Source organism: Poecile atricapillus, chromosome 3, assembly GCF_030490865.1.
Source record: "Poecile atricapillus isolate bPoeAtr1 chromosome 3, bPoeAtr1.hap1, whole genome shotgun sequence".
In the NCBI taxonomy this organism is placed as follows: domain Eukaryota; kingdom Metazoa; phylum Chordata; class Aves; order Passeriformes; family Paridae; genus Poecile; species Poecile atricapillus.
This window is the reverse complement of record NC_081251.1, coordinates 96,148,668-96,170,912: the sequence shown is the minus strand read 5'-3', so window position 1 is coordinate 96,170,912 and position 22,245 is coordinate 96,148,668. Positions and strand designations below refer to the sequence as shown.

General features: G+C 36.1%; 1 protein-coding gene across 1 annotated transcript in view; it reads left to right on the top strand.

Moving 5' to 3' along the window:
• Nucleotides 1-22,245, top strand: part of USH2A (usherin) — a 369,679-nt gene that overhangs the window by 62,420 nt on the left and 285,014 nt on the right. The window contains exons 12-17 of the mRNA XM_058835000.1: nt 597-1,238; nt 6,625-6,808; nt 11,817-11,980; nt 15,904-16,062; nt 19,566-20,060; nt 21,465-21,737. Of these exons, the coding sequence (XP_058690983.1) occupies nt 597-1,238; nt 6,625-6,808; nt 11,817-11,980; nt 15,904-16,062; nt 19,566-20,060; nt 21,465-21,737 (1,917 nt within the window). The remainder of the gene's footprint in view (nt 1-596; nt 1,239-6,624; nt 6,809-11,816; nt 11,981-15,903; nt 16,063-19,565; nt 20,061-21,464; nt 21,738-22,245) is intronic.

The window sequence follows — 22,245 nt, the reverse complement described above, 5'->3', positions numbered from 1 at the left end:
GGATTATGGAAAATGTTTTCTGCTTTCAGTAAGGGCTAACGATAAAGACTAACATAAATGCAATCAATGATAAAACAGAAATATTGTGTTAAGCAAATAATTTGTTATAGTTAGTCTAACTTGTGCTGTCCTAGTGTATGTTTAATGTTTTTAATACAATATATAAATCTATTATCAGAACAGATTGTGAACCCAGTGCAATTCTCTATGTATTACATTTCTACAATATAGGGTGAAGAGTTCACATAGGCATTGATTGTGCAACAGGTGGTGTTCTGGGGGACAAAGAGATTAATTCTGCTTTGTCTTAGAAGTGTTAGAAAGAATCTCTTGCAGAAGTAACTTAAATTGTATTGAGAGGCCAGCAGAATGCGTTGCTTCTGAAACAAATTGGAAAAGTAAACAGATTTTTGGGATGCCACAGTTATTCAATTGATTTGTGCAGACTCGTCACTCCTGTTAATTATGCTGGTGAAGAATATCAGTCCTTTCTTTTTTTTATTTCATGTGTAGTATACTTACCCTTTTTAAAACTAATAGCTTTTAAGATGCGGGTTTTTTGTTGGGTTTTTTTAAAATTCCATTTCTCTTTCCAGGTCTGAGGTGTGATAGTTGCAATTTTGGATTTAAAGCTCTCAGATATTCTAATGAAGATGGATGTGAGCCTTGTTGGTGTAACAGCCACGGCTCAGTGAGCCAATTCTGCAACCCTCTCTCTGGGCAGTGCAATTGTAAAGAGCGAGTGAAAGGACTTCTCTGTGACACCTGCGTGGACAACTTTTATGGGCTGGATGTAACTGGTTGTAAGGCTTGTGAATGTGATGCTGCAGGGTCAATTTCGGGAACCGTGTGTGACGTGAGGACGGGGCAATGTGCGTGTAAACCAAATATCGGGGGAAGGCGTTGCGACGAGTGCCTGGATGGGTACCACAGAGTGCAGAAAGGTCCCTCCTTCCTTTGTCTGCCATGTAACTGCGAGAAGGCAGGGACAGTAAATGGCTCTCTGCTTTGCGACAAATCGACAGGACAGTGTCCTTGCAAAGCTGGTGTGACTGGCCTTCGATGCAGTCAGTGCGTGCAGCAGACGTACAACCTCAGCCTGAGCAATGCCCACGGCTGCCAGCCCTGTGACTGTGACACTCTGGGCACGTTGGCAGGAACAGTTTGTGACCACGTTTCTGGGCAGTGTGTCTGTCTGCCTCAGCGCCAGGGGAGAAGGTGTGGTGAGTGTAAACCAGGTAAGGAAATTGGAAGACAACTGATTTGATGTAGTAAGTTTTGCTTTGTTTGTTATAATTTCCTACAGTTTTTAATATGGGGTTAGACAGCTTCATGTCTGACATGTCTCTGATATATGTTATAATTGTTTTTCTGTTTCTTCTTAACTGTGTGAGAAGGAAGCATTATTTTCCTAATCACCATCAAATATTTATTCTATTTGCAGATGTTGAATAATTTGTATTATTACTGCAGTTTCAACATGTCCAAAATAAAGTTAGGCTACTTCTAGATATAGAGAAACTATACAAATAATTAAGTCCCAATCCCTTAATAAGAGGTAAATTGGCATAATCTAACGAACAGCAGCTATCCTCATAATGAAAAACGTGGATTTGGAAGGCAGAGTGCATGCTCTTCAGGAAGGGCATTTCATGCATAAAGCTGAGCATGGCAGGAGGCACAGAGATGGTTACTTAAACTTTGATGAGGTTGGCAAACATGCCACTTAGAAAGCATTCACCTGCCTTGCTGTGTTGGGGTTGTGCTGGCTTGCACAAGGGCTGCTTACATGTTGGCCCTGGAAGTAGGTGATATTTGCAGTTTGCTACGTATTTGTTCAAGATTTTGTGCCATATTTGTAAGCAGAGTGTAAAAGTTCATTGTAAGTGGGGAGCTCTGTAGTTATATTTCAATGTTCTTGTTTTAAAAAGTAGATGGGTAAAGTGAAACTATAGGTAATGTTAACCTACCCTCCATCATAATATTAAGCAGATAGATTTAGTTCAAGTTAAATACATATGCAATTTATTCAAGTAGCAGGTCACATTAAAAGGTACATTATAGCTCCATTGGTTTTAATATGCCATTCAATAATTTGAACAGAGGTTAAAAAAGCTGCTTAACCTCCATTAAGTATTTTTTAAAATGCTTTCATTTAAATTATTTTAGGTACATATACTAATAAATAAGGCAGCATTCTGTTTTTCTTAGTTCCTCCTCCAGTGCTATTTGACCTGCTAACCCTCTATAGCAGCCACTTAATCAGAGATCGGCAGAGGAGTGATGTCAAGGCTCCCCGAGTCAGTGACCGCCCTTGTCCTTGGAAAAGAAAGGCCAGGGTTTATGCAGAACTAAATGGTTTAAAAAGGTTTAATTGATAGTGTGAACAGGCTGGTTTGTAGAAAAGCTTACATGGCACTCAGAGGAATAGTCCTACAATAGTTCCTGGTAAAAAGAGAAATAATTAAAAAATGTATTTGTGTAAGTATAATTTTTACTTTTTTTAACTAATAGCTATAAACATGTATGTGCTGAGCACTGAGCTCTGTGCTGCATGTGAAAGTGTAAATTCTTATCTGTGTAAAAGTGCACTGCATTGCTCTTAGGAGAGCACAGTGAGCTGTGCTATTTTCACAGTTTTAGTGACACCTCATTTAGATGCTTAATATTTCTAACTTTTATGTAATATTCTGTGTTAGTATGTGCCAAAAGAGATGGGGAAGGGTATAAAAATCTTCCATATAGAAATATAGAAGATTTGAATTGGTTTCAAGTACTGTAAACATGTCCTATGTCTTTATCTTGGGACCAAGACAAGAAAAGGTACTCCAAATGTATGTGAAAATGTATTCCAAGTGTAGATGTAGCCAACACAGCCAAATTAAAGCACACACAAACAAATTAATTCTCACAGCCCTGAAAACATACAGAGTATTTCTGAGTCTGTTGGGACATTTCAAGTCTATGATATAAGTTAGGTATTAAAATATTAATTATTAAAGCATTTAAAATAATGTCCCAGTGTAGCATATCTTTCATGTGCTTTGACAAAATCTGAGAAGTTTCCAAAAGTTACCAAAGTCTTAATGTAGGAAGAGTTGCCAGTTGAGAAAAAGTCCAACTGGTTGTAGCTTTTGGAAATTGTTTTATACGGAGATTGATTTTCTTAAATCTCTTTTTGGCACATTCAGCCATGTGTTTCATCTGTTAGGCTGTATCCATGACTTGTGTTTTCCAGTTTGTTTTCATACCAGTAACATTTTGGTAGATTGGTGTACATTTATTTTTTTCTTTAAACTAATGGTATGTGCAAAGAGAGGAACGCTTGATTCTAGCATGAAACAAAATGAAAGAGCAGTTTTACCTTGTACAGAAACTTGCTTATGAGATGTCCTAGGTTGCAGTGGTTGAAACATAGGTTCTCTTCAACCCCCAAATCATTGTGAGCATTTTGTCCCAGTTCATTCTGGAACTGTGTTGCTGACTGAGATTTGTACCACACAAATCCTATTCAACACAGGTTTTGGATCTTGTTATGAGAGCAGCAAAGCTGTAACAAAGGCATTTTGTTTTGTAAGTTATTTAGTCCATAACCACAGGTTTGCATAGAATGCTATGTAGTATGGAAAAGATGTAAAGAAGCACATAGGATGTGTCTCTGGGCACCAGTACTGAGGGTCTGTGTACTTACTACCTCTCTGAAGAATATGAATTATCTTGTGACAATATTGCTGCTGTGGTTAACTGTGCATTTTGACTCCCAGCCTGTGGTTAAGAAATGAGCATTACTACCATAGATGGTAAGCATGTAAAAGTGCTAAGGAATTTGTCATGTGTTCCTTCTCTATACGGTGAGAGAAATGCTAAGAGGATGACTAAAAAAAGAAGCTGAATACTTTGCGATGACTTTAATTCTTCCTTTTGAAAACTGTGTTTAATTGACAAATGTGATCAGTTATGGCTGAATTGGAAAAACAGTCTGAAAAAGAATAAGCATAATGCTAGTTGCATACATAGATCTCAGAGAGATTTGTGGTGGCTGTCTTAAAATTGGAAATTGGCTCCATTAAACAACAGTGGGTTTTTCATAAAGCAACTTTTATGAGCCCTTCTAACCTTGCTGTAAATTAAGCTTGCATTAAACTGGTACTCTTTCCTAGGTGGAGTCAAATTCTAGATGATGAAGGTAAATAATAATGATTATGAAAAACAGTATGAACTTTCAATCTAGTTTTTCTTCTTTTTCCTCTATATTTGATCATGGTACTTACAAAATAGTTGGGGGAAGAAATTTTTCGTGTTTTCCTTTCCCTCACTTTTAAAAAAATGTTTTGCCTTTACCTGCTACTTCTGGGGCAAAAAAAAGTAATTGTGGTAGTGTCCAGAAACTTTTAGAGCATTTCTAAAAGATTATAATAAAAAAGTATCCTACCAAATCCTTCACTGCTCTACAGTGGTTTAGGCAGTATGGCTGTAGGAGATCTAGGATGTTTAACACTAAGGTTTAGATTATAATTAGTAATTTTGCTGCTACAATAAAAGTAGTATATGCTGTAATAATTGATCCTTCTCAGGGAAAATTAATTTATTTTCTAGAGATGTGCTTATTTGCCCACTATAGACTTCTCTTAGATGTTATTTTATACAAAAGAAGCATAGAATCATAGTTCTATGCAAAATTTCAGATGGACAAGGATCTGGTTTAGCTTGAGTGCTTATCATTTACTGCAGCTATAAAGTGGGTCCTGAAGAAGTGCTTTGACCTTCTGCATGAGTCCAAGGCTTGCACTTGTTTCCTACCTTCCTGTTAGGTTCTTTGAGTGGAGTCGTTCATTGTGCTCAGGAGTGACATTGCTGGGAAATGGTCTCCTCTATTTATGCACAGGATGGGCACTGCAGAGCACAGAGGAGTGCAGCAGGAGATAATACATGCTGCCTCACTAATAACTTCAGGCTATTTGCTCTCTGTGCTGCCTCAGTTTGGGGCCTCTCTGGAATAAAGTGCCAACAGCGTGGTTTTTTATGATGCGAATGTATGTTAACTGGAGACTGATATCACTTCACTGTCCACTTGAGATTTATCTCACCGAGGACCAGAGGCTAAACTTGAACAAAGATTTGAGCAGTAAAATTCTAATGTTTTCAATTTGTTTAGTTCCTCTGCTATTTGGATATGAGCTCACAGTGCAGCATTGCTGCAAAGACAGAGAATACCACCCTAGGGGTGTATATATAGAGCTATCTCTTGTAAGACAAATAATAAGGCCTTGGGCAATATGACATGTTACAATATAATTTTGGGCTCCTTATTATAAAGCAGGACATTGGGAAGTTATTGGACAGCAAAAAATGTTCAGTAGCTGAGAACATGACTAAGAAACTACTGATTGAACTTGATCTGGAGAGAGGGCAAGTGTCTGAGAAGTCTGTGCAAATGCTGCATATCTCAGTAGCAGCTGAAATTTTTATTTTGAAGTTGTACAATAATAACTAATAGCAAGTAGCTAAGGGAAACTCATATCAATGGCCCTATTTTAGGATTCATGTTCCAAGATAGATACTTATTATTGTCTAGTGTCTCTTAATAATGTGGCATCAGGATCATTTACAGAACTCTCATGCATTGCTACATTTTTAATAAACTGTACCACTCCAAGGGGGAAAATAAAGAGAAGAACAGCTAGGTTGAAAAAACCAGTTAAATGTTTATTAATAATGAAGTAAAAATAGAAAATGTTTTGGAAACGTATGTAATTATGTTTTTACTAGTGTGTCATTACTTGAATTGTCTTCTGATCAGAAGGAAGTTATTAAGAATTAAATAAGTCCATACATAGTGAAATAGATTATGCAAGTGGAACAGCTTCATTAAGAGAATGTGTGTAAAAGCTCTTTGTTAGGAACTTCTGGTGAGGTTATGCATAATGGGTAAATTCTTGAATGACGAGATTAGAGGGATATAAACTGCATCTTACTGTATTTATCAGTAATAGATAAATATCAGCATAAATAAAGATTGCTTGTCAGGGCAATAGGATGGAAGATAGCACAGCAAAGGCATACCAAATATACTGGGGGGAATGTGAAATGAATACTCAAATTCATAATTGGAAATAATACAGGAACAGGACAGGATTCAGGATGAACACTTTTTAATACCAGATCAGTAACTTTCTTTTATCAGTTTATTAGTTTCTGTGAAAGTATTTGTGTAGGTACAAGCTCTGTGTTAAAGAGGAGTATAATATAAATAAAAACCTAGAAATGCTTATCAAATGTAGTTTTTCCAAAGAAACATTATCTTGTTTCAAGGATTAAGTCAACCGCTGGTTGAGAAAAATTAAGAGACATTCTTAAGAAGATATGTGCGTTTCTTATGGTTTGCAGCTTGCCATTTTCAGAGCTTCTGTCTCAGATTAGAACAGACAAATGTCTCTTCTCTGTATGTTATTTTTTGTTTCTACTGCTTGTGGTACATTCATGAGTGCTTCTCACATCCTTGGGTTTTTACTTTCCCCACAGACATGTTAATGTACTCCCCCTGTTTTGCACTTGCTCTGGCTAAGAGTCTGAAGAGGGATAACAAAAAAGAGGGATAACAAAAAAAATTCCTTTCTTTTGCAGGATTTTATTTTTCTCCATCCAGCGTCACTGGCTGTCTGCCATGCCTGTGCCACATAGCTGGTTCTGTGAATCAGATCTGTGATAAACTCACTGGCCAATGTAGTTGCCAAGATGCTTCTGTAACAGGACAGACATGTGAACATTGCAAAGAACTTTATTTTGGATTTGACTCTGTCACAGGGAGGTGAGTGTTTCTTTTTTTACCAGTCACTTGAAACCTCCTTGTTACATTTTTCCTCATAGCTTGATCAAGGGTTTGGTGACAATGGAAAGATGTGTTTTAGTTAGGTCACTCCTTCTATGAGTTAATGTGTGCACTCTGATTTACATGTGATACATTACACCATCCCCTGTGCTCCATGAGTTGAAGGAAATATAAATTTTGCCACAGATTTAAGTAGCAACAACATGAAAGGTGTATAAGGCTAAGTTGAAGCAATTTGTTAAATGTTTCCCTATGTTTTCTCAGTATCTTCAGTCAGGTACATTGTTTTCTGAGGTATTAAAAATTAACTATTAAAATGCAGGTAATTTGCAATTCTTACAACTAGAGAATGCTATTGAAGATTTCAGGAAGATTTAGTGGGGGATGGTGGGGAGGGAAAGGGAAAACTACAGATATCCCTGACTTCCCAAATTTCTTTTGGTAACAGCAGTAGAAATATTTACTGCATCTTTACTCTAAAAAATTGTTTTTCTGAAGTAGTGTATTATTTTTCAACATTTTGTTGTGTGCCACAGGGTAAATTGTATTTCTAGTGTAGCCTAGAGTCTTTAGGTACATTGAAATTATATGGATTCCCTGGATTATAAGGGGAAAACACATATGTATAGTGCACTGTTATTTTAACTATTGCTCTTTTTTTTTTCCAGGATTATCTTTCTTGCCTAGTCCTCACAGTCTCAATTTTCTCTTAAAATATTGTCCAGAAAGATTGCACAGCTCTTGTGCTATTATCTTTTCATTCAGATTCATTCAGATGGTGTTAAATTTTTTTGTTTGGTATTTTTGCCTTTTAAACAACCAAACCCAGCTACCACAGGCAAAAGCAAAATCTGTACAATGTTCCCCTCCCTCTGCTCCTCTCCCCTAGCTAGTGTGGGGTAGACATGCTTTTAGGCAGTGATTAGCAGTGTCATCCTGCATATATTTGACATTATTCTGCAGATTTTTCACTTTAACTTTTATGTTACTGTCACTCATTAGGAGATTATTAAAATTATTTTTTACTGTTTTGGGTCACAGAGGCAACGGCTAATAGCCATAAAGCAATCTGTAGGAATAAGGACTTCCTATTTTGACTTACTGTCATTTGTAAGGGTGAGAAATAAAGTCTGTGTAATATTAAAGTTCCCTTTGAAAGATATTTTCCTTATTATTAATGATACTTTTTTTTTTAGTTACTTGGAATAGATTCTCCCCTTGCCCCTCAGTTTTAGCACATTTGTGCTAAGCAGTAGCTTTTCTGAGCTAGATACTGGCTTTCAAATACCTGCATTTGAACCTGTCTTTTGAAATTCAAAGCATAGAAATATAAATTATCTAGATTCAGACTTTGTTGTAAAGATAGAAAGTTTTTACAGTTCTGGAATTTGAATCTGAGTTGGTCTTAATGCCTTAATACTAGTTAATCCTCATGGCAGTATTGAAGACTACTCTGTTTATACATTAACATGATTAACATGTGTTGCATTTTCTTGGCTCCCTTTTCATTGTTGTCTTTTTGGGCGATGTACCTCTGCTCCTCAGGCAGAAACTTCTATCCACTGAAAATGATAATGCAGATCTTTATTTGTTAATCTATTTTATTCCATTTCTTCAACTGTTAATATCTTCATAAAAAAGGTAATATGCTTTTTCTTTCTCCATAAAATTGCCAGGTCATTTAAGCCATCCTTGCTCCAAGTGTCTTTTAAGGACAGAAAAGGATGTGAGCTATCTGTAGGGGCAAAGACATATCTGTCTTTGCACAGTAGCACAAAAGAAGCAGAAGTTGTGATACACAGAGATTGTGAGGTTTTAAAATTCTCCCACTCTGAATGTATATGTGAGCTGATTTATTTTGTGGTATTTTTGAGATAAAACAGGACCTCCATATTCTTTAATGCATTTCAAGTTATGAAGCATGAAAAATTTCTTGGCAATTAATGAATTAGAAATACTGAGTGTTTGCAGCAGTCTGAGTAGATCTGTAATGGTTGTGAGCATCTGTACACATTTGAAATGCTTTACCTCTGTATTGCTTACTATAATGAACTGGTCAATGAACATCACAAATTGTTTATCTATTTATATATATATCTTGACAGATTACTGTTTATGAAATCCATTTAGCAAGTGAGGTTTTCCCATAAGGATGAAAAATGAAGATTTTAAACAGATTGCTGGAGAGGCTCTAACTGCACCTAGAGAGTCAATGTAATAAAGGTTTCTCTATATTAATATTACAAAACCCATTTATCCTCAGAAAATCAATATCACAATTCATCTTGGCATGACATTTCTCTTTCCATGTTTTAAAAGTCTGTTTTCCTTGATTATGTATAATTCTGTTTTAATAAAACTCAAATATGTTTCTCTCATAGTACCTTGAAAAAAGTAGCATTTGGCAAGAATATGGCAAATATTTTTCACATGATTGAAAGGTACTTATCTTTTAAAAGAATTGGATATTTTTTTTGAAAATTCTTAATTGACTGACTCCTTAATCCTGACTGAAAAGCATGAACTATGCTTAATAACAAATCCAGTTCTAGTTTTTTGCAGTTTAAGAACATGATGCATGTGATTACACAGAAATAATGTGTAATCCCATGGAGCAGAATCTGGTGAAATATCTGCTGTCATTTGCATGATCAGGAGCCTACATTTTTCCTAGAAGAAAAATGCAATAAGAAAGCAACAGCCCCACCCTGCCAGGCTGAAAACTATTGCTGTGACTGTATGAGTATGGAGTTTGATTGTCATGTGTGAATGATAATCAAAACTACAATAATCAGGAGACCCTTATTCATAAGAGGTGCAAAACTCTACAGGAACAATAAGAGAAGCTCATCTTTCCCTGTTTATCTATCAAGAAACTTTTGTTAACATCCCCCTTCTACTAAATAATCAGCGTGTAATGAAATTATGGAATAAGATACTGTCTAACTGAGATTTTTTTTGTTTTTGTAACTAAACCGGGTTTACTCTAAACAAAACCTCTGTTTAAAGGGGGATTTGGATGCACTGTCTATAGATGAAAGGACTTCTGAAAAAATTGCCCTTTACTCTTGACTGTAAATGAGAGCAAACTACAATATAGTGGTTTCCAAGAGAGAATGTATTTTATTTATTCTCAAAAGAATATTAGTCTATAAAACAAATTTGCAGCTTATTTTGCAGCTTTAGCTTTTATCAGCCTTTTTAAGGGTGTTGAATGATTCCTCAGGAGATCACACAGCACGAGCTGCTGTGGAGTTAAGGAACTCTAATACAGAGAGCTCTGCGATAGGCAGAAAATGTATGTGAAGAGTTTCTTTAAGCTTGTTTAAAAATCTCTCACATTTAATGCTTATTTCACTGATTATTGACCTGAATTTTAGTGTCCTAATGTGAAAACAGTTCCCACCTTCCCCTCCTCTCTCCCTTGCCTTAAAAGCTGATGCCTAAAATATAATTGAACTCCCTTTTTTTTCCTGCTTTCATGAAGATAGTAGGAGATACAGACCAAGGTGCGATGGTGGTGACTGCGAAGATGGCAAAGTAACTTGTGTAAAGGCACCACCACGTATTTCCTTGGGTCTGCTGAAGCTGGCCAAGGAAAGATCAGCCAAATATAAATTGACTCTTTAATCTTAGGGTTAGCAGAATAAAGGGGACATAGGATGACTGCCTTGGGCTTCTCTAGTGTCTTCTTCTTTTTGCTGCTTCGTCACCTTGGGACCTGGAATCTCGAGTAATTTAAAATTCCCTTGAGGCTGATGTTGATTATGCCTGAGAATTTGAGTTTTCCAGTTCAGGACAAGGGGACGGAAGTGCAGAGTTTCCAGTGTGTTTTAGCTGAAATGTACCTTCCTACCTGTTTCCCAGACTGTGGTTTTTCAGAGCTCTTTTAGTCTGCAACAATTGAAATACAGTGAAATTGGAACCTAAAGTATGAAGTTTTATTGACTTTGTTATGAATAATAATGGCAGTCAGTATTGCAAGGGGTAACATAACAGTATTTGTAGTCATTTGCTTTGCTTAATTTCTGATGTTTTGATTTCAAACTCTTTAAGTATTTGTACAATCTGACATCGGTATCTGTGCTATAAATGAGTCAGTGGGGAAACAGTGGATCAGGTGAAGGGCAAGTTGATCACAAGGCAAAAGCCAAAGCATAAATTAATCCTGAAAGTATTCTACTGCTGCCAGAGGAAGGAAGTGTGGCATTTGTGTGATACAAGTGCTTTTAAATTTTTTGTTCTTTTAATTTAAAAATAATTTACTTGCACATTTAATTAATTATTCACTGTAGTTATTTCAAATTTTATGCTTCAGAAAAAAACTGAGAAAAAAACAGAAAGAAATTGTGCTTTCTGTTATTAGTATTTCTGCTGTTTTGTTTCCTGTCACTGTTTTAATCTGAGGGGTTTTTTCTCCCAGTTTTGGTGACCATTCATTCTTTATTCACAGCTTGTTATTTTTTTCAACCTTAAGATGCCTTTGTGGGCAAGAAATTATTAATTGGTTTATTTTTTTCCAACTGAAGCCTAGTTTTCCCTGAGGTAGAAGGTTGCCTATTTTTTTTTTCAGAAACCTCTTCAGCTGGTTTCACACATAGCACTGAACTCTGCAGCTCTCAAGAAAGGTTGTATGAGTAAGGATACAGTATTGAGTGCATAATGTGGTTATTACCAAACATTATTATCCAGGCTGTGGATGGATCAATATATATAAAAGTTCTTTAATTCTAAGCCAAGTATGGAAGTAGAGTTTTATATAAATTAGAATATTATTTTGGCAGTGAAATATTTATTTTTATACTGGGCACCTTTTTTGTAAGTTTTTTTTAATCAGACTAATAGATTTTCTGCTCTGTTTCAGACTACTGAACTGTTTATGATGTTTTAATTATGTTGCCCAAGAATCTTTTAAACAAAACCCTACTGTGCTTAACTGAAGTGTTGATGTGTGTTGATGACTTCCTTGATTTGTTTTTGTTTATAGATGTCAGCACTGTAATTGTCATCCTGCAGGAGCCATTAGTGGGACTTGTCATCTTGTTACTGGACAGTGTGTTTGTAAACAATTTGTGACTGGCTTGAAATGTGACAACTGTGTTCCCGATGCCAGTAATTTGGATGTCCACAACCTCTTTGGCTGCAGTAAAAGTAAGTGGGTGTTAGGTCTTAAAAGCATGCCTTTCAAATTAAAGTTTTTAACTCATTTAGTGGGTATTGAATTAGGTCAGCGGTAATAAACCCAGGGTTTATTCCCTCCCCACCCCCAAACACAGGGTCACTGACGTTCAGGTGATTTTCTGGGGAGATGTATAGAATCCTTTGTGTCATACACACCTTAGGCTTGTAGTTTAACCCAGGGAAGAAGTGACAACCTATACTTCCCTTGCACATTTTCTTTGTGGTGACCAATCTGGAGTTCACCTTGTAGTCACATGAATGCAGCAGAATTTGTAACACTTGCAGCATAGCCCCCTTTCCTGCCACTGACAGGAGGCAGGACACCTGCCTTCAGAAGGTCTGAAGAACAGGTCTGTTGAAAACCTACTCCTGGTGATTAATTCCAAATATTTTCCTCATTTCCTCAGTGCGATGTAGTTTTGCTTTTCTCCTCCTGGGGCCCTTTTTCAGTCAGTTTGGGAAAATACGTGATGTGATGTAACAAAGCATCATAAAATTGACATGTGTGAGGTGGGGCCAATGCTATATTGAAGGTCAGATCATGAGTTGTAATGAAATAAATTTCAGTGGAACATCTGGATATGAACATCACCAGCACACAGTCTCCAAGCTGGCAAGGTTTTTAAAGAAGAAAAGCCAAAAGTAAATGTCATAAGAAAATTGAGTACTTAAGTTGATTTTGGGTCAACATTCAAACATGGGTTTTGAGAGCATCATGCTATGCAATGCCAAACCATGTGGGAAGGAGCTCAGCTCACTGTAGAAAAGCTGTGTTGCATTTTGGTGGCACACCTCATTGCCATACACAGTTAACAGTCCAGTCTTGGAAGTCCTGTAAGCAATGAGTGAGGAGCTCTGCAGATGCTAACTGGACATTTCTGTCAGCAGGTCTAATTAATAATGGCCACACTGGTCATACTGTGACAGTTAGCTCAGGTAGCCATGTGTAATGCAACAACAGGGTGAGACATTCCCAGGTTGTCTCTGGAATATGTTTCTGGATCTTCCTTCAACAAAATATTTCTTTGTGTGTTCTGCATTGGTATTTATATGATACTCATAACAGTGATATGTGAAAACCATAGATTTGCAAGCAGAAATGTAAATGCATAAAGTGTTTAAAGGTAGGGACAGCTCTCATTTGATGTCAGTTTGTATTTCCATGTGAATTAGTTTAAATTTCAAATAATATGCATTGCAGAATGCACAGCATTATAAATGGATATCATAAAGAGGCTAATTTGTTTTCAAAGACAATTTTTTTTAGCTTTCCTCAAAGTTTGGAAGTGTTTAAATAGTTTTGCTTCATTTTTCTTCATACTCTTCTGTAGAAAGCACAGTATCTATTCAGTGTTCAGGCAGTTGATTGGCTCGTTGTTTCTTTAAAAAATGTAAGATGTTTCAACCAAATGTGTAATAATAATAATACATGGCATTTTTATGATGCTGTTCATCTTCAAAGTGCTTTACAAACATAAGCCAACCCACTCATTTGTGTTGGGATACACTTTGGATAAAGGTCAATAGCAATTCAACTATAAAATTGATTAATAATAGTATGACATAGGGAAATAATATAATAGATTTTAGTTAGATAAAAGAACATCAGGCAGTATTCTAAATGACAAGCGGAGTCCTCTTCTGGACATAGAGGATATAGCAATTGAAGTCTTTTGGTTATTCATACCAAAAGATTTGAACTTGTTGCACACATACGGAGCTTTGCCTGGCTTGGTGTTTGTGGTTATTTTCATTGCAGAAGAGTATTTTGTTGACACATTCATTACTGGGTATGAGTCTTTGCCAAGGAAAGCAAATGCAAGTTGCTGTCACTGTCCAAATAGTGTTCTTTAAGGAAAAGACCTTCTTCCTTAGCAATTTTTCTACGTAGAAGTATCTTAGATGATGTACAAAAATGTTCAATAAAGTATTTTGCTTACATATTTAAAATTCAAACCAGCAAACCTATGAAAGCAATATGCAATAGTGTAAGACTGCCAGTGGAGAATGAAGGTAATGCTGGTAAATTGCTGCGATTAATCAGGTCTTGTATGTATGTATTACATGGAGAGAAATTCTTTCAAATGCCAAATTGATTTGGGAGCACTTGTTTCCTCTGATTCTCACACTTTACTCCTGTAGGCACTTTAGCATACATTCACTTCCTAAGTAAGATGAACTCAAAAGCTCCAGACTGGCAGCAAAACAACCTATGCTTTATAAGGGGAGATGATGATTATGTTCAGTTCAATCCAGTGAATTCTAGAAATATTTTGTACTATTTCTTGGCTGAGAAACTGCAGTAGAAGAAGGGCTTTTTATTATCTCACTCTAAATAAAAAGGTTCATCTCACTTTCTAGATTTGTATTAAAAACCTGTATATAGTCTGGCCCACTGATTTTGGCATAAGTCTCTACAGCTATCACTTGTGTGGTTTGAGGTTCTCGTAACATTTTATGTCTGCAACTTCATTTTTTGCTTCTTGTCTCCTGTTAGCTTGGCTGAACTGATTTTAGTAATTAATTTTTGGTGATACTAAGCAAATATCCACATAATGAAGACAATAGTTTATAAAAAAGAAGAGAATAAAATCCATTCTTCTAATCTTGATGTTCTCCTACTTAATAGTAGGGGAGGAAAGTTAGTTGGGTGGTTCTGGTAAGCTCCTGGTAGTTTACTCCATATGCTTCCCTGTGATTTATGTGCTTCCCTGGGCTATTCTCATTCCTTGAGCAGAATGTTTTCCTCAAGATCCACACTCCCTTGGTGAAGAGGATGGGAAAATGGCACAGTCTGCCTTTGATAGCAGTTACTATCTGCCAAAACAGACGTGTCTTTCTCTGTGCTAATGTACGGTGTAAGGTGGGACAGAGAGTAGGCTTTCCTCAGTATAACTGGATTACTGGAGGTCCTACAGCAAGCTGTGGACTCGTGCTTTGACCTGAATAATAGCATAAATATAGAATCATGGAATCATCTAGGTTGGAAAGGACCTTTGAGATAATCAAGTCCACCCATCAAAATGTGTGTTTATGTAAATGTGTATATATAAAGTTTTGTTTCTGAGTATTAGCTATTATATTAGGAAGGGCCATGATAACACATTTAGATTACAAAAAAGACATAGGAGGGATTTTGAATGCTTTTTTTTAAAATGTGAGGCACTTGGCTTTTGAACTTTAAGTTTGTTTTTTTCTTTATTGATACTACTGCAATTAAGTAGCGCATTTTTCCAAATTAATGGAGGGGTAGCAGAATTGTATTTTGTCAAATGAGCATGTCAAGCTGATTTCTTAAAATGTTAGCTTTGCTCACGTGGGTTTCAATTTCATTGGAAACAAATGGAAGTTAATTGACTAAATAAACTTTAAAATTTTGCCCTTTTATGTTTTTGTGATTTTATTATATTAAGTAAACTTATTTTAACACTTCATTAAAATCTGGCCTTAGTTGGTCTTTTCATTTGTATTTTACTAGAGGAAGTTATGCCTGGTCTATGCTAGAACGGAATGAATCCTTGGAAAAAAGAAATCCTAATTGAACTAGAAACTTCAATAAAGTGACCATATAAATAGGTTGTCATTTTATAAAGGTCATGAAATACATTTAAAATAAACCCACCTGTTTGGAAAACACTTGCTTTATTGTGGGGTGGAAAGGGGGATTAAGTTTATTCATAATTTGTTTAAATATATACACTTTTTTCATGGATAAGGAGCATATGGATGGATTGGTTTAGTCTTAGTGTCTTGCCCTGATGACTGTACATTTACTCAAAATGTTTTTAGGGTGAAGAATGCTTAGCAGTTTCTTTGCATTTTTTTTTTTTTTATATTTAGGTGATTATTGATTACCTTAATTTTTGCATCCTCAGTTTATGTGTATGTTTCAGCTCCTTTCCAGCAACCTCCTCCTACAGGAGAAGTTCTCAATTCCTCTGTTATCAATCTTTCATGGAGTTCTCCTGACTCTCCAAATTCTAACAAGCTTATTTACCAGCTGTATAGGGATGAGGAAGAAATTTATACAACTGAAGACTACCATCCTTACAGTAAGTAAGGTGATATCAAAGATTTTGTATTTGTGTGTGTGTATATATCTGTATCTATGTGTGGTGTTTCTTAGCTTTTTCTCATTCCTGTCATTATCATTCTTGGTGATTTTGAATATATTGTCCTGTTTCTCTTTAATGAGTTACTGTTCTGTGCTATTAATTTTGCTTGAAAGGAATGAATACCCTAGTCTAAAATCTGGCAAATGGAATCACCCCAAATGGCTGATAAGTATTTAACTTTTTAATCTGAAAAACTTTAATATTAACTTACCAAAAGCATTTATTGAAAAATACACAAATGCCAAAACCTAAGAGCCAAAGTCACAGATAAAGAATTAGGGTGAACAGAAGAGACCATAATGTGCTTAAACTTCTTTTTTTCATATTCTTGATTTTAAACTGTTAACAGATAGGAAAGCTTTTTGTAGCCTCTAACTTTTAGCACCTTCTGTTATGCTATCAGTGTAGCTCCTGATTTGTCTTTAGCAGCACCACTTCTCTCATGTTGAGGCTTGCCAAGGGATCCTCAGAAGGCACTCCTAAAGGATTCAACACTCTGTCTAAGCTGGAAAGGCCATTTTGTGCTAATATTGATCCACTTATCAAAGAAAAGGAGATGGATTTGGATACTGTTTGTATGTATATGTGGCACACAAGTGGTTTTTTTAAGAGGACGGGTATAGTTTAATGCCACTAAGGTTTGACCTCTGTTCTAGGAGCTTCTTCAGTTTGTTGCAGTTTCTTACCAATGCAGCATTAATGTTTTGCAGAAGTTGAGTCTCTCTAATTGTTGGTGTTTACCCTGGAGGGAAGGAAAAAAAAAAAGCTATTTTTCAATGGAAGCCCAGATCCTTTGGAATGCATCTCACATTTCTATATTTTGGTTCACACTGCAGTGTTACAGTTCATTACTATGTGACTTATGTTGTGAATTTGGGCACTCTGCAGTACCCCATGGTTTGTGACCCCATGTAAGCATGGGATTAAGTGATTGAGAGAAAGAAACATTAAAAAAATTTAGAGAACTAATAGAGACTATTCCAAGTTCTTAATTTGGTTTAAAAGCCTAACTTTAGTAAAAATATTAATTAATTCCAAAAGAAAAGTGATTATATTTCATTGTTATAAATCTATTTATTAATGTACTTGAAAAAGTGCATTGTTGAGGATGTTATTTCATTATTCTACCTACATACTTTATAGAAAGAAAAAAAATTCTGGATGTATTTAACTGGATAATGAGACATTAACATGTTTCTATTTAACAAAACATTATCTTCTTAAAAACATAGATTTGGTTTAAAAAGTAATTTTTGACATTTCCTGGAAATCCCCCTAATTAGTGATATGAAATAATCTGCTGGTGTTTGGATATAGAAAATTGTTAATGGTGACAGAATATTTTCCTACTTTCCACTTTTCCTAGTGTTATTTTTTTCTTAGTATAGATTGGAATTTGTAGTGCTTATGAGCTGAGAGTACAACTGGATTAGCATTATCTTATGGCTAAAAGAGAGTTTTATAGAAACATTGAACTTCCCAAGGAAGGTTAAGAATAATCAGCATGGTGACCTGATCATAGTATTGCAGAATGCCTGATTAAAACAGTGTTTTCTTAACTGCTTTGGAAAACCTCAGCCTCAGGTTTCCCAGAATGGTCTTTGTCTTGAGTATAAAATTAACTGCTTGTTCTAAAATGTGAAAAAACCCAAAGTTACTAAAAATTCTAACTCCAAAATCGATTTTTTTCCCTAATTACTTATAAATGTAACTAAATACAAAATCATAAACTTGTTAAAGATGGAGAAGACCTCTAAGATCATTGAGTCAAATGATTAACCCAGCACTGCCATGTCACCTCTAAGCCATGTCCTCAAGTGCTATATCTTTTTTGAATACTTCCAAACATCTTGAATCTACCACACTGCCAGACAGCTCATTCGAAAGCCTGACTACCCTTTCCATGAAGAAATCTTTCTTAATATCTAATCTCCTAATACCAAATACCCAACCTCCTCTAGCACAATTTGAGGTCATTTCCTCTCATCCTGTTACTTGAGAGAAGAACCTGACCCTCAGGCTGCAGACTCCTTTCAGGAAGTTGTAGAGAGTGAAAAAGGTCTCCCCATAGCTTCCTCCAGACCGAACAACCTCAACTCCCTCAGCAGCTCTTCACAGGACTCGTGCTCCAGCCTCTCCACCAGCTCTGTTGTCCTTCTCTGGACATGCTCCAGCACCTCAATGTCTCTCTTGTAGTGGGGGCCCAGAACTGAACACAGGATTTGAGGTGGGGCCACACCAGGGCCAGGTGCAGGGGCAGAACCTGCTGCATCTTCTGCCTGCTCACTACTAACACACGAGGAGGTCTCAGCAGCCACTGTTGAGCTGGCAGAGTTGTTCCCTGGCCCTGCCTGAAGTACCATGGTTTGCAAGGCCTGAGGATGACATAATGTGGTCTCATTATTGCTGGACTACAGTGATAATGTTGTGATTGCTGTAAGGAGTTGAGGTGCTGTAAGCAATTACTGGGCTGACTCTGCTGCTTTTGTGCTACAATGTCAAAGGTTGAGTATCTAGCAATACTCAGAGTTTTGTGGTCCTCTTTAAGTTGTTTTCAGGGCTGGCTTGCCAGTGTGGATGTGCAGAGAGAATGAAGAAATATCTTCATCTACTTTATTTGCTTTGCAAAAGTTTATGAGTATCTGTGCTCTGACACATAATATATTACTCAATGTTAACTATTCCTTAAGGCAAAAGAATATATGGTGTTATGGTTGCACACAAATTCATACTGTGGTGTGATGACTAAGATGTGTAACTGCTTCTGGGATATGCACAGGAGCTATTAATGGCCCTTAGTACTAAAGAGCTGCTAAAAACCCCTACTAACTAAAATTAATGGAAAGTGGGGGTCAGGAAGGTAAATATAAACTTTGTATATACCTTTTTAATAGTTATTTGCACTTTTGTGTCACTTCTTATCCAAGATCAAATGCTTTTCAAATGAGGTAATTAAGCGTTGTGGTAGAAATGAGGAAATTAAAGCATACAAAATTGTAATATTTGGTCTTATGCCATCAAATTAATCAAAACCTGAGGTCTGAAAGTTTGCACAATGGTTTGGGGTTTTTTTTCCCTAAGTTGTATTCACTAATATTGATGCTGATTTACATTTGAAATACTTATTTTGAAGAAAAAGAGGAATGAGAAGATAACTGTATTAATCTTCTTCATGATTAAAACAGAAACTAGAAGTTCAGTGGAAGAATAATTTCTCTAATGATGTTAATGTGCAGTGGAAAGTAATAAAGGATAAAGGGGGCCTTTTTTTCTTGTGCTAAAAAAATCTGAGAAGTTTCAATGTTTATAATCTCAAGCAGATCATGTGAACAGGCATAAATATGTCTTGGATTAGAGCTGGACAGACTTTAGGTATAGAAATTGAGATTATTTTTAGTGTTCTAGGCTGATGGAGTTTTATTCTCACTTGTTTGTTTCAGGTGTTCAGATGTTCACCGATACCATGTTAGCTCCATATACCTTCTACTCCTATTACATCCAAGCCAGAAACGTTCATGGTTTTACAAGAAGTGACTCAGTGACATACAGAACAAAATCTGGGACACCTATAGGAAGCTTGGATTTAAATCCTGTCTTTCCTGTTAGTCACCACTCTGTTTTACTTTACTGGACAAGCGTCTCCAATGACTCTGGGCCCATAGAGAAATACATTTTGACTTGTGTTGACTCACTTGATCTGCAGCCTTGTGGTCAGTATGAAGGATTAAAGACTTCAGCAATTATTTGGAATCTCATTCCATTTACAAAGTATGTTTTTTCTGTGCAAGCTTGTACTAGTGGAGGCTGCTTAAAGAGCCAACCGGTAACTGTAGTTACTGCACAGGCTCCTCCAGAAGGGCTACACCCACCGACTGTAGAAACCATCAGCTCTACAGAACTGGCTGTGGAATGGTCACCTCCTGAGAAACCAAATGGTAGGATATATGTGTTTACATTTTCCAATCAAAGTCTTTGCAAGGGAAAGGCAGCATTTCCTCAAATCTCATTAGAATATCCTTGTTCATGTGCCATACACTGAGAAATGAAGTAAAGCATTTTCCTAATTTGCCCACTTGCCATTAAGTGTATCCTTAGAGTCTGTGTTTTACTCTTCTGTAGTCCAGAAATCCACTGACTGTTGGGTCCAGGATTTAGCACTTAGTGGCATCTGCTGCAGCAAAAATCACATTTATAATCAAACATTTACAGTAAAATTAATTTCTTCCTAATTTGCCAGATTGCTTAGTTCAGACAGATGTGGTAGTATTGCCTGACAAAAAATAAATAAGCAGATAACAGTTATGGAAAAAAATCTAAGAATTAACAGAGAAATCTGTTTTTGAAACCATCCGTCATGTGCAGTAGCCAATTCTATTACCAGTATAACTTTGTTAGGGATTAGGTGATTGCCAAGAGTTGCTGGTCTAACTTGTGTAATAATATTTTAGGTTTTTGAAGCTGAGAACACAGCTGTTGTAGGATACTTCTGTGATACCACAGATTTTATTGGTAAAACTATCTTTTAATATATGAGCAATGGAGTTTTGTGAACTTGCACTAACATGCACAAGTATTTGTGCATGTGAAAACAAACATTTTTATCTGTTTGCAGAATGGGCATCTGTCTTTGGGGAGCTCAGCTTTCACTTTGAGCATCTCATTTTCCAGCTATTTCCTGATTGGACAAGAAGAATGCCCACACAAGAATAACTATGTATTTAGAGGAGCAGTTTCTACAATGCAGGTTATGATATTTGCTGTTGGCATCTCAACCTGTGTCATACACTCATCATAGTCCATAGCCATGATGTGCATCCAATGACCAGCACAAGCAGATTTAAGCAATATTCACATATTTGCCCTGATGTCTGGTCAGATTTCCTGGTCCGTCCAAAGACAAATAGAAAAGCTCTTTCTCCCAAGCAACCTCTCTAGTTTACTGCATGAATACAGACCTAAATACATAAATTTTATGACAAATTTCTCCTGTCTTTGCAAGAAAGCTGGTCAGATTTCTTATGATCTTAAAATGCTTTCATGATCCAATCAAAATCATGTATTGCTTCATACCACAACACTGATTGTTTTTTTTTTTTTACTCCAGAGTGGTGAGGTCTGTGTGTATAAGTTTGCATTGTTATAAAACTGATGTATATGTATCTCCTATCCAGTAATATGTTTTAAAATGTTGGTATTAAAATCATTAAAATGTCACTCAGAAGTTCTACTCTCTTTGTCTTAAAAAGCAAAAATAAAAAAAAAATAGAAAAAAAAATGGTATTTTAGTAGAACTTCAGATATCTTTTCAATTCACTAATTTTTCTGGCTGTTTTCTCTAGGTATAATTATAAGATATGAGCTTTACATGAGGAAAAAATTAAAATCAGCTGGGAACTTTCTTCCTCCTGAAATCCGTATTTTCCAAAGCAGTGGATGGCTCAATCCTCAACCAGTTGTGGAATCTCAGAATGAAAATGCCTTGGCTCCGCCACAGACCAGTACCACAGTCGTTGATCTGGAACCATTCACAGAGTATGAATTTTATGTGCTAGCAGTAAACATGGCAGGTAGCATATCTTCAGATTGGATATCAGGACGAACAGGAGAGGCTGGTATGCACTGGTTTGAATTATTGAATTATTTGATAGAAATTAAAGGAAAATGTAGAATTGCATGTATCCTTAATTTTCTATAAAAGTGTCTAATGGTGGTTAACTAGGGATAAATTCACTCTTTTAACTAATTAAAGTTAGGTCAGATTATCTCAGAACTGGGCATGAAAAGCAAAAGCATTTTCTTCACCATAATATTACATTGTTGAGAAAAATAATCCATGTCAGTTAAACTTTCATTTAAACTACAAGATTGCAAAATATACCAAGTAGTGTTTTAATCTTAAGAGCTTGAGAGGGTTACCTTTTCAGGAGTATAGTGCTTGAAACTTCTCCTGAGACTCCATTAGTGAGAGATGCCTCTATGCAAATTACAATTCAAATATATATGAACCCATGTTATTGACTTCATATGCTGAGGTCAATAATGTAGATTTTATTTAACAATAAATGTGAGATGCAGGGATAGAAAGAGAAAATAAAGGTGGGAGAGAGAGTGATCAACAGA